The sequence below is a fragment of the Myotis myotis genome, unplaced genomic scaffold (assembly GCF_014108235.1).
Source record: "Myotis myotis isolate mMyoMyo1 unplaced genomic scaffold, mMyoMyo1.p scaffold_m19_p_9, whole genome shotgun sequence".
NCBI classification, from domain to species: Eukaryota; Metazoa; Chordata; class Mammalia; order Chiroptera; family Vespertilionidae; genus Myotis; species Myotis myotis.
In genome coordinates, this window is record NW_023416401.1 from 49240904 (window position 1) to 49253938 (window position 13035).

Below are 13035 nucleotides of genomic sequence, written 5' to 3' on the forward strand. Positions count from 1 at the left end.
AGAAAAATTCTTGAGCTGCATAGACTCAGCTAAATGAGGTACTTTCCCACTAGACTGTCCACTGTCACAAGGAGAGAACACTTGCATCCTGGTCATTCATGAACAAACAAGGTGAGAATCAGTAAGACAAACTCAGGCAAACTTCTCTGCTCATTTCCTCCATGAAAGTAATGCAATACTAGCAAACAGGTCATGCCATAAGGTGCCCAAAGCCCTCAGCCCTGGGCCGCAGCCATGATGTCAATGAAAATGAAGGACTGGAAGAAGAAAATCTGAGAGAAAAATATAATTCTGGAATATGTGTTATCTAAAGACAATGTTTTGTCAGGAAGGAAGAGTTTATTTTATTCAGTCCCATAAACACTTATTGAGCAATCCTAACTAAAAGGGGTTGGAGATACAAAACTTATTGAGCACAGTTCTTGCCCTTGGGGAGGTGTCATTCTCCAAAAACCTCCACTGGCATCAAACACTTTCTTCCTTTAACCTCTAGGTCATTGTTTTTTCTTGGTTCACCACCTGCCTCACTGGGCCAGTCCTTCTTGGTCTCATTTGCAGAATCTAAAATCTTAGTCCTCTCCTCTGTTTACACTCAGACAGGTGATCTCACCCAATTTCCAGCTTTAATTGTCACTGATATGCTTTTAGCTACCAAATTTATATTGCCCTTGAATTCCAGATTCATATATCTAACTACCTACTCAACATCTCTACTTGAGTGTCTAATATGAATCTCAAATTTAACATGTCCAACAGCAAACTCGTGACTGCCTGAACCTCTCTCCAGCATACACCCCTAGCAGCTATCTTGATCTTTGTAAATGGCAGTTCAATTTCTTCATTTGCTCAGACTGAAAACTGTGGGATCATCCTTAAACACTTTCTCATTCACATAACATTCCATCTATCAAAAAATCCCTTTTTCTCTGTCTTCAGAAATACTCACCATCTACCCATTTTTCACACTCTCCAGCTACCACCCTGGTCAAAACTATCATCATCCCCCTCATGGATGATGTCATCTCCCAATTCATTTTCCTACTTTAGTCCTGACCCACCTCCATTATATTTTCTAGAGAAGATAGAGTGATGTTTTTAAATACCAGTTGGTCATGTACTAACAGCAGAACTGCTTATGGCCTTTGCTCAAAAACCCTAGCGGCTTCCCTTTCTTTCAGAGCAGAGGCCAGACTCCTTCATGATCTGGCCCTGACAACTCTCAGTCTCATCTGCTACCAGCCTCCCCACCAGCTCCCTCTGTTCTAGTCATATCAATGCCCTGCATTCCTTTAACATGCCAAGCAGATTCCACCTCAAGGCTTTTGCATGTTCTATTCCTCTGCTGGGATGCTCTTCCCAAAATTATCCAAATGGCTCACTCCAGCAGTTCATTTCTCTCTCTGCTCAGATAACACCATCAATAAGGCTTTCACTGGCCACATTTCTCCAGTTTCAGTCCATTACAATAGTGTATACATATATATGCACAGTTTTACTTATTTGCCCTATGTATTATATATGCACAGTGTACTTATTTATTTGCCTTATATATTATATATATTGATATAAACATAAATAAACTATATATACATGAATATATTATAGTGTATGTTATATATTATACATGTATTTATTGTCCTGAAACCCCCTTCCTTTAGAGTACAACCTCCATTAACAAAGACTTTGTTTTTTATGCTTTATTTCACTATCTAGACCAGTCCTGGCTAGCCACTCACTAAACATCTATGGAAGGAAGAAATTTCAATCAAATTAACACTAGGATATACAGGTATGATAAGGTGTCAGCAAAAGCCACACTTGATTAAAGAATAAGCTGCCCCTCATTTGGTTCACTACAACCCTGTCCAAATGCCATATTTTGCTACTCTGATCTGTTCCCCTTTGACAACAAGCACAGCTGGAGCTCTTTACCTTTGTTGCTTTCTGGTGGTGAAGTGGACAGTTTGGTAGGTGAGATTGGAGCTGCGTCCCTGAAGAGGAAATATAAAGCCTTCACTTTTTGCCCCTCCCTTTCCATTTGTGTCCTTAGTGATTCAGCTCCACACTTGCTGGGAGGTAAGTTCAGCCCTCAGAGGAAGGCTCCTTAAATGTCATCAGAGCGGCTTTGAGTCCCTGAGATTCTCAGGATGGCCAGTGTTTTCTGGAGAAGCACCCAGTTCTTGAACATTCTCTGCTCTGCTAAAGGGGAAACATTGGCAAGCTAACCTCTATTCAAGAAAATAAGCCAGCTGTCTAAAAAGAATAATGTGTACACATTCAAGTTGGCAGTGCCATATTCCACATCCCAGGGATTGCCCATGTCCACTTGTAGGCACAGAGCTACTCAATGGGAAAGATTCTGGCCGTGATGGACGCTTCCTGGCCCAAACACATTCGTTCCTAGATCTTTTGTGCCCTCCTCCATGGAGCATAGGTTTTTACGTGGAGCTTCAGCAATCTGCTGGCAGGTAATTCCTGTCCCATAAAAAGAACAGAAGAATGAGCTCCAGCAGGAGTTATTCTGTGGTTTCAGTTTAAAAGCTTGGTAGAAGCAACAAGCCAACCGTACTTAAAGTGAGTTCAGAAGTATGATTCAAGACTGTGTAAAAGAGATTATAGATTAGGGGTAGGGATGCAAGCTGGAGACAAAAAAAAAAAAAATGTCTGCTGTATGCAGTAGCCAGAATCAGCACTATGTGACAAGCCCAGCTTACCAAACCATTCTTGTCCACATTACCCACAGCCCATCCTCCTGGGTTGATTCCACTGCCCAAAGGTAAGCTCTGATGGCTGAGTGCACTGCACTGAGGTTATAAAAAAAAGCCCTTCATGGCCGGTGACTTCTCTCTTCTTCCTCAGCAGGCAAGGTGTCATCCCTGGACAAAAGGAAACCACTCTACTAGACATGAGAACTAGAAAAGTTAGATTTAAAATGATGGCCCTAATAGCCACTTTGCACATAAAAATACCTGTATGCAACCAACCATAGAACTAAAAGGAGTCCAAAATCTGTCCAGTCTTTCTGTGCTCAGAGCGAGTGTTTTTAGATGTGAGCCAATTCCAGCCAGAGATTTCCATGGCTTGGAAACCTCATATCAATGCATAAGGCCAATCCTACACCTCTTCATATTGTTTTCATCTCCCTTGAGGTCTAATTAAAAAAGGACTGATTTTCTTAGCTTCCTTGCTAACTAAGAAGGGCTGATCAAAGGAGGTCTTTTTCATCCTTGGTCTATACTGTACTCTTGTTATTTTCCTTATCAGAGGGGAAGCTCTTGGGCTCATTTTTTAAAAATATATTTTTATTGATTTCAGAGAGGAAGGGAGAGGGAGAGAGAAATAAAAAACATCAATGATGAGAATCATTAATCGGCTGCCTCCTGCATGCCCCCTAATGGAGATCGAGCCCACAACCCAGGCATGTGCCCTTGGCCACAAGTGAACACGGGACCCTTCAGTAAGCAGGCAGTTGTTCTATCCACTGAGCTAACCAGCTAGGGCAGTGGTCGGCAAACTCATTAGTCAACAGAGCCAAATATCAATAGTACAACGATTGAAATTTTTTTTGAGAGCCAAATTTTTTAAACTTAAACTATATAGGTAGGTACATTGTTAACTTAATTAGGGTACTAAGGCTTAGGAAGAGCCACACTCAAGGGGCCAAAGAGCCGCATGTGGCTCACAAGCCGCAGTTTGCTGACCACAGAGCTAGGGCTTTTGGACCCATTTGATTTTTCTTTCCAGGTGGAAGGACATCCATTATAGAGCACTGTTTGCCTCTCTTTACTCTCTCATTCACTCAGTGTTTTAGTCTTAGACCAGTGGTTCTCAACCTTCTGGCCCTTTAAATACAGTTCCTCATGTTGTGACCCAACCATAAAATTATTTTTGTTGCTACTTCATAACTGTAATGTTACTACTGTTATGAATTGTAATGTAAATATCTGATATGCAGGATGGCCTTAGGCGACCCCTGTGAAAGGGTTGTTCGACTGCCAAAGGGGTCGCGACCCACAGGTTGATAACTGCTGTCTTAGACAAAGTCTTGCATGCATGTAATTTACTTGGGAAATTATCTCAGGAAATAGAAATAGAAGAAACAGGAAAAGTTATACAATAATTGTTAGAAGTTGGCCACTGGTATCTGATCCCATAGACCAGTGGTTGGCAAACCATTAGTCAACAGAGCCAAATATCAACAGTACAACAATTGAAATTTCTTTTGAGAGCCAAATTTTTTAAACTTAAACTATATAGGTAGGTACATTGTTATTAACTTAATTAGGGTACTCCTAAGCTGACCTTTGCTAAAAACGTCCTCAATCTGATTGAGATACGTTCGCTGAAGTCGACCCCTTCCAACTCTCCCATCCACACTCGTCTTGTATACTTGTTTCATCTATCTCCTTTCAGAAACTGACTTCTGCGCATGGGCCATGAAGTTTCAATCGCACTGTACGTGTGCACCCGCATGGGCTATTTTGTGGAAGAGCCATACTCAAGGGGCCAAAGAACCGCATGTGGCTCACGAGCCGCAGTTTGCTGACCACTGCCATAGACCTTCAGAAGAACCTTATAAAAAGTATCTTGAAACTGCCTTCTCAGTAGAAGAATGAGGGAAGCCTTTGTCTCTTGGCTTTCAGCCATTGGCTTTCATCTCATTGACCTATGAACTCAGGTTGCACTTGTATGGGTACCAAGCATGTGCAACCCACACCAAGGCATCAGAAAAGCTCTGGAGCTGGAAATGAGATGTGAGGGGAGGTGCTGTCAAGTTGAAATGCACAAAATTTAGAGCTTGCGCAGAACCAGTAGTCTTGCTAGCTGCTAGATTAGGAGGGGGGGTAACAGAATTTGAAGTGGCTCAGAAGAGGTGGCCAACACATTTCATCTATGCCATAGCCTGCTGGTGGTTCTGGGAGAGGAGCTTCCCTCTAGATTCCTGATGTAGGTCCTAGCTGTCCTAAGAAAGTGCCCATTCCGGTCTATTCTTTCTGCCCTAGGTTTTCCAGGGCAGCACCCTCCATTGAGATCCCAGTAATTTCCATGACTAGGTTGGATGTATGTCTAACTCTAAGAACCAGAATTAGAAAACCCATTTTAGGCTCATATCTAATCTTGTTTCAACCTGTCTTTTTATCTGTCATAAATATTTTGTTCTCCATCCTCCCAAATTCACTTTCTCTCAAAAGTTTTCAGGATTTGAGTGAGGTAAGAAGTTTTCTTTACTGGGTCTCATAGCCTAGGATAGTGAGCATGGGCTGGAGAGTGGAGTGCAGGCTGGATTTCTGCCCCCAGCTACTCCCTCAGCTCACCCAGGACACCACTAGCCCCACCTGTACTTGCTGGCTTTCATCAGAAGTTAAGGGAGAAGAAAAACCTGGAGGTAACTTGGAGAACTAGGAGGGTATCAGTGATCTTAGCAGACATTGCATAAATGGTGTCCTAAGACATTGTGTAAATAGTGCTCTGTATTTTATCGGGCAGCCCCGCCTATTTGGCATTTTCTTGAGAGACTGTGGTAAATATATATATTTACTGACATTTGTTTGAATTAGATACAGAATTAAGAAAGGTTCACAAGGCAGCTTGATGTGAAGCTGGCTACTAAATTTTTGTAATGAAGGGCAAACTAAAATGACCACCAAGTGGTGGTTGTTAGAGGAAAGAGAGAGAACAATCAGTGGGGAAAGTTATTCAAGAGATGTAAGGGCTAAGACACAATGTGGGAGGAAGAACCAACTTTACACAATGCTATGTGGCCCTTCCCAAACACAAGAGCAGAGAAGGATGAATACGCATTTAAATAAATTTGCACATATAACTGTTACAAATTTTGTCTAGACTGTTAATTCCTCATGGACAGGGACTATGTTTTGCTAAATGCCTGACATGTGGTAAGCACTCAATAACCATGTGTTACAATAACTGGCTATCTTTTTATTGAGAGGAATAAAAAAAGATACAGTTCAGGTTGGGGTAAGGCAAGAGATGAAGGTTTGGAATTGGCCATTTGGAAAACTGGAGGGTAGCCTGGTCAAGAACACACCAAAGGCTTCCTCACTGACTGCAGTTGAGGAGGATCCACACATGATCAGTAATATAAAGTGAGAATGATATTCCAACAAGTAATTTTGCTATGGTTTGTACCTCCTGGGCTTCCCCACAACCAACTTGCAAAACATCCATTTTTTGATAAGATGTTTTCAAAACGGTGGGACTTTTTTCAATGAATCCCTATAACTCTTATTTTCCATTACAGATAGCAATTGCTTCAAAAGAAGTCATGCCATGTGAAAATTAAGAGTTTTGAAAACAACATTTAGAAAACTTTGTACTTAGTTAGCATCTGACAGATACCCAGTTATAACAAAATGGAGTGTGAAGCACAGACTCAAGAAAAATAATCAGCCTTGACTGGTTTGGCTCAGTGGCTAGAGCATTGGCCTGCGGACTTAAGGGTCCCGGGTTCAATTCCAGTCAAGGGCATGTACCTCGGTTGGGAGCACATCCCCGGTAGAGGGTGTGCAGGAGGCAGCTGATTGATGGTTCTCTCTCATCGATATTTCTCTTTCCCTCTCCCTTCCTCTCTGTAAAAAAAATCAATAAAATACATTTTTTTTAAAAAAAGAAAAGTAATCAGCTATGTTACTGTTTTATTTTCCAGGAGGCAGAGAAAGTGCCTTTCAACCATAATAAGCAATCCTAAGGATTAGAAAGATGAATACTTCAAGCCTCGTATAGGTCTCAATACTTTAGTCTGTCTACTTGGAGTATTTCCTCAAGTAAGTCAAAAGGAATTCACTACCTGAAACTTGTCTTTGAGAAATTCTGTAAGTCTCATCAAAAGCCACAATTAAGAAACTAGGTGAGCTGCAGTTTGGGAAAAATATTCACAATGCATATACCTGCAAAAGTGTTTGTATATAGAAAACACAAAGAACTACAACCTCACAAGCTAGTGTTGCTAAGCAGTTAGAGCATCAGCCCAAGCACCAAAGACTCTCAGGTTCAATTCCCAGTCAAGGGCATGTGTCTGGGTTCCAGGTTAGATCCCTGGCCCCGGCCAGGGGTTGTACTGGAGGCAACCAATCAACTTGTCTCTCTCACATCAATGTTTCTCTCTCTCTCTCTCTATCTCTATCTCTTTTTCTCTTCCTCCTCTGTTCCTTCCAACCTCTCTAAAAAGCAATGGAAAAAAATATCCTCAGGTGAGGATTAAAAAAAATAATAAAATAAATGAACAAAATATTTGTATAGGCACTTCACTGACGATTATGTATGAATGGCCAACAAGAACATAACAAGGTGCTCAGCAGGATTAGTCATCAGAGAAATGCAAATTAAAACACAAAGTCATACCACATCACACCCACTAGAATGAGTAAATGAGAAAGATTGACTACAACAAATGTTGACCGATGTAAGGAGCAACCAGGCCTCTCCTATACTGCTGGTGTGAATGCAAAATATTACAACCACTGGGGCAAGTGCCAGCCTCTTAAAAGGAAAATATGCAACTACTCTATGATCTAATGAGTCCTCTGCAAAGTATTTATCCAAGGGAAATGAAAACATATTTCCACAATAAGCCTTGTACAAGAATGTTGATAGTAGTTTTACACATAAGAGCTAACCACTAAATGTCCATCAGGAGGAGAAGGTGTAAACAAACTATGGTGCATCCATACATCGGAACACTACACAGCATTAAAAATAAAGAAACTGCTAATACACATGACAACACTGGGCCCATCTGGAAAGCAACATGCTGAGTCAATGAAGACAGGCCAAAAAATAAAAAATAAATAGACCAGAAACTACACACGCAAGTACATATGGTAACAAAAATGGAAGCAGCGGTTATTTCTCTTGGAGAAGGAAACTTTCTGGAGCACTAGAAATGTTCCATTTCTCAATAAGTGTTACAGCCAAAGGTGATCCTGAGTGGGGGGGAGAGGAGGGGAGAAAGGATTGAGAAAAGACAGACAAGAGAATGAAAGCTGGGTCTCGGTGGGACGCTGCTCCTTGATGAGGAGACAGCACCAGCACCTACAAGCCATGTCTTTATTTTATAGCAGATGCCACGAGGCAAAGTAGGGGCGTGATCAAGTTGTTTACAGCATTCTCATGAGTTTCAACCCTACTCAACTACATGCACCTGAACTCTATCACAAGGCACGTGGGGCCACGTGTTTGGACCATAGGTTCAAGCTTACAACCACAGCCGTTGGCTATGATTGTGCTGGGAGGGCCCTGCCCTCCAGCTGGGACTTGCACATGGCAATGAGAGGACCCTGTCCTTTCATAAGTCCGAGGCTTGAACCTGGCCAAAACACTGTAGCCACACCCCACATAGCCCTTTTTACTTTTGTTTTTAAACACGCCTATTTACATTATCCAAAAAACTCTAAATAAATTATTCAGCATAATCAAAACATCAAAACAAACCCCTGGCTATTAACAAAACTATAAACAACAATGTTAACAAGAGAACAAAACTCTGGCTAATAACAAAGCAATACCAATGCAAAATCAAGCTACAAACATGTTAATATTTTCAGGACATTCCACCCAGAGTCTTTAGATTTAGCTCTGCAAGATCCCACAGAAAACTGACAGTTCACCAACGCTAGCAAAACTTCCACTTGCTTTTCTAACATCTGCTTGGCCTTAGTTGCCATCTTCTTCAGCTGACTCCATGTTGATACCTTGGCCACTTGTATAGTAAAATGCCACCGATGCAAAGATGTTGCCGATGCAAAACTAGTCCCCAGGATCAGGCTGTTTGGACGGTTGACCCTGACACTGAGTCTGCACCAGTCCCAGTCAAATCAGCCCTGTCCACGCCGGTGGAAGTCTGGTCCCTTCTCAGCTTCTTTCTTTAGCCACTGCTGCATGGAAACGAGCAACCCTCGGTCCTGCAGAGCTGGAGACCCTCAACTCTCAGTCTGGCATCTCACACAGACCCAAAGTCCCAGGGAGCTATCAGGTCGCACAAGCAAAGATAACCAAAGCCTAGAAACAATTCAACTGCTGTAAGAGCTTACGATCTAGGTCGAAAATAAAAAATTACTTCCTTAAACATCATCAACCACAGCCATCTTCTGCTTTACAGTAGCTTAAACCAAACCTAGGAAATTTCTACCTTATTTTGTACCTACTAATTACTTATTTTCTACCACTTATTTCTACTTATTTCTCTATTCCTACAGCTTATTTCTACCGCTAATTTCTACTTATTTCTTACTTCTACAGCTTATTTCTACTGCTTATTTTCTACAGCTTATTTCTTACCACTTATTTTCTATTTATTTCTCTACCTCTATGAACTATAGGTAGGCTTGGCTGCCCTTGCCCAAACCTTTCCTGGGTTGCAAACCCCACTTATTTCTCTATTTCTTCAGCTTATTTCTACTTATTTTCTACCGCTTATTCCTACCGCTTATTTCTACCACTTATTTCTACTTATTTCTCTATTTCTACAGCTTATTTCGTACCACTTATTTTCTACAGCTTATTTCTTACCGCTTATTTTCTATTTATTTCTCTGCCTCTAACTATGAACTATAGGTAGGCTTGGCTGCCCTTGCCCAAACCTTCCTGGGTTGCAACCCCCGCTTACAGAACCATAGGTAGACCTGGCTGCCCTTGCCCAAAACTTTCCTGGGTTGCAAACCCCCGCTTATTTCTACATGTCTACAGCTTATTTCTACTTATTTTCTACCTTATTTTGTATCTTCCTATTCACTTACTTTCTACCGCTCATTTCTACTTATTTTCTACCGCTTATTTCTTTATTTCTCTATGCTAACAGCCATAAACATGGCTGAAGGAGTAGCTTCCACTCCTTGCTTTTCTGCTATTTGCTGGGCCTGTTGTTAGCTTCTTCAGCTGACCCCATGTTGGCACCTCAGCCCCTAGTGCAGCCTTTGTTTTCTTTTTCTTCCTCTTTGCTGTCATTGGTGCAACTCTGTCTCTTGAACAGAGGGACAAGGAGCTTCTCTGGGTCCATTGTGGTGTCACACCTACCGTTCTGGCACCCAAATTGACTGTACTGCTCCTACTGGAAAGATACAAACACAACCTCTTCTCCCCCTTTTTGTTTTAGTAATTGCATTTTAAGAGTACAATTGGCTACTAAATCCTGAAGTGTCTTCCCCAGCCTGCCTAGCCTCATACAGAGACCACTGGAGTAGAGACAGAGATCCCATTCTTGTTCTTATTTGTTTAGAATGCGACTGGAGAGGCTTACGAGTAACAGTAAGCTTTCCAAAGGCTTGTCTTAGACCCCATCATCCCAGTCCCGCCTGCGTTGTTCCCTCTCTGCCTCCTCCTCCAATTCTCGTTCTTTTTTGGGAGGAAGCACATTGTCCAGAGGTCTTTCCCCCACAGGAATGGTACCCCAGGGACTGGAGGAGGTAATGAAGCTGCCAAAGGTATAAATGGAGCCGGAAGCCTCTGGTCACTTTCTACTATTTGTCTTACATCTATCCCTTTTTGGGAAGGGGTTCTAGGTAGTCCCGAATCATGGACCACAAACTGAAGATAGAACCAGGAATTTTCTCTGGGCCTTCAGCTATATAGCAATCTCTAAGTTGCTTCCGCTTATTTCTACCTTAGGAATTTAAAAATGTTTACTTTAAAAATGCTTCAATTAAGCATTTTCCCATGTTTTACACGAGCTAATTTTACCACACTTCCGCTCCCTACCTTATTTTGTGTTTTTTTGGCCTTCTTACTTTTGCTTTTTAAGCTTATTTTCTTACTTTTGTTTATTAAGCTTACTCTCTGTGGGCACCTTGGAGCCTCCTTTCACCTGACCACTTTTTAAATTCCCCCGAACTCAGGCCTGTTCGGACGCCACTTGTTACGGCCAAAGGTGATCCTGAGGGGGGCGGGGGTGAAAGGATAGAGAAAAGACAGACAAGAGAATGAAAGCTGGGTCTCGGTGGGACGCTGCTCCCTGATGAGGAGACAGCACCAGCACCCACAAGCCGTGTCTTTATTTTATAGCAGATGCCACGAGGCAAAGTAGGGGCGTGATCAAGTTGTTTACAGCATTCTCGTGAGATTCAACCCTACTCAACTACATGCACCTGAACTCTATTACAAGGCACGTGGGGCCACGTGTTCGGACCATAGGTTCAAGCTTACAACCATAGCTATTCGCTATAATTGTGCTGGGAGGGCCTTGCCCTCCAGCTGGGACTTGCACGTGGCAATGAGAAGACCCTGTCCTTTCATTAGTCTGAGGCTTGAACCTGGCCAATACACTGTAGCCGCGCCCCGTAGGCACCACCTTCTCTGTTTCCAGGTTCCTTGGAGACTGCATTCCAGTGTTTGTATTGGTGGGATAAGGAGGCAAAGTTCAGTTTCCCAAAGAAAGGCTTACCCAGAGAACACACAGGTTGACTGCTCGGAGTTACTGTACTGTTGCCTTGTTATTTTTAGATTTCCAACCTAGGTACTGAGTAATGCTGAAAGCAGGAAATAGTAAATTTTATGTGCTACTGTTATCTGAGGTTTGTGTATATTATTGAGTTTCATTTGGAGAGTTAAAAAAGAAAAGAAACTTTTCCAGGGCTGGGACCCAAGAGAGCTTCAGGAGTAGGAAGGAGTGATATTCAAATCAGAGTGAATGCAGGGTCACCAAGCAGTTTAATTAACGTACCAATTTTTAGAGATAAATATAAAATAGTTGATATATCCACTTGTAAAAATTTTGTAAAGATTCAAATCAGAATACTTGATTTAATCAGTATAAGAATACTTAAAATTTCTATAGCATACCAGACAAGAAAAGAGTGGAAAGAGTTAAGTTCAATGTGGTGGGATCTAAGTGGTGGAATAAAAGGGATGGTGGAGAAGAAGGAAGAAGCTTTGAGAACTGGAGAAGAAGAAGGCATTGGTTACCCCACAAGCTCCAGGAGAGTTCTGGGAGTAGGGACCATGCCCCTTAGGTCCCTCTGACTGAGGCCAAAATATTAGTCCTCTTTCCTTGGCAATCTTGAGAAAATCCTTTGGGCCCCATTTTTTGCAGTTGCAAATCAGGCAATTGAAGCAAATGATTTTCTGGAGTCCTTTCTGGGGTCCTGATATTTCACCCCATCTCTGAGGCCGGAAGCTGACCCCCACAAAGTGCCACAGCTCAGCCGACCTACCAAAACACTCATGCTGCTGTTTGTTTTGCTAAACGTTTATTTTGCTTGTATATTTTTCACCCTTTAAATATATTATTGTCATTTATGCTTGCTGCTGATTTTGCTTCAAAGGTTTTTTTAGTTTCAAGTCTAGGATTCTGGAACCAAGGGCTATTTGGTTATCTGTGGGGCGCGGCTACAGTTTTTGGCCAGGTTCAAGCCTCAGACTAATGAAAGGACAGGGTCCTCTCATTGCCACGTGCAAGTCCCAGCTGGAGGGCAGGGCCCTCCCAGCACAATTATAGCCAACGGCTGTGGTTGTAAGCTTGAACCTATGGTCCGAACACGTGGCCCCACGTGCCTTGTGCTAGAGTTCAGGTGCATGTAGTTGAGTAGGGTTGAATCTCACGAGAATGCTGTAAACAACTTGATCACGCCCCTACTTTGCCTCCTGGCACCTGCTATAAAATAAAGACACGGCTTGTGGGCGCTGGCGCTGTCTCCTCATCGGGGAGCAGCGTCCCACCAAGACCCAGCTTTCATTCTCTTGTCTGTTTTTCTCAATCCTTTCACCCCCCAACTCAGGATCACCCTTGGCTGTGCTGGCGCGGCACAGTTATCTGCTTCTTCTCCGAGGTTATAGTACTAGCCCACAGCCTCAAGGAAATGAGATCCTGTGCCCTTAGCCAAGGAAGACAGCCCATAAAGTATTGAATCTTGAGATTCTATAACCATACCCCCACCCCCTACACTCACCCTCACCCCCACCCCTATTCTCCCACCTCCATCCCCACTCCTCGCAGCACCCAGTACCACTGTATGAATGTCAGGACACTGCTCTGTTGCCTAACTGGTTTTTTTACCGAGAAGAGGCAAACTAGCTTTGAGTTTC

General features: G+C 42.5%; 1 protein-coding gene across 6 annotated transcripts in view; it reads right to left on the bottom strand.

Annotated features, from left to right (window-relative positions):
* The window catches only part of SERPINB11 (serpin family B member 11), a 66525-nt gene that overhangs the window by 10513 nt on the left and 42977 nt on the right, over nucleotides 1-13035 (bottom strand). The window contains exon 1 of one of the 6 annotated variants that reach the window (XM_036321532.1): nucleotides 1933-3382. The exons of 3 other annotated variants lie outside the window; for them this stretch is intronic. In XM_036321532.1, coding sequence (XP_036177425.1) covers nucleotides 1933-2038 — 106 coding nt within the window. In that variant the 5' untranslated portion in view covers nucleotides 2039-3382. Of the gene's footprint in view, nucleotides 1-1932; nucleotides 3383-13035 lie in introns of those variants that run through there. 2 more of the 6 variants (XM_036321528.1, XM_036321526.1) reach the window with 2 other exon arrangements.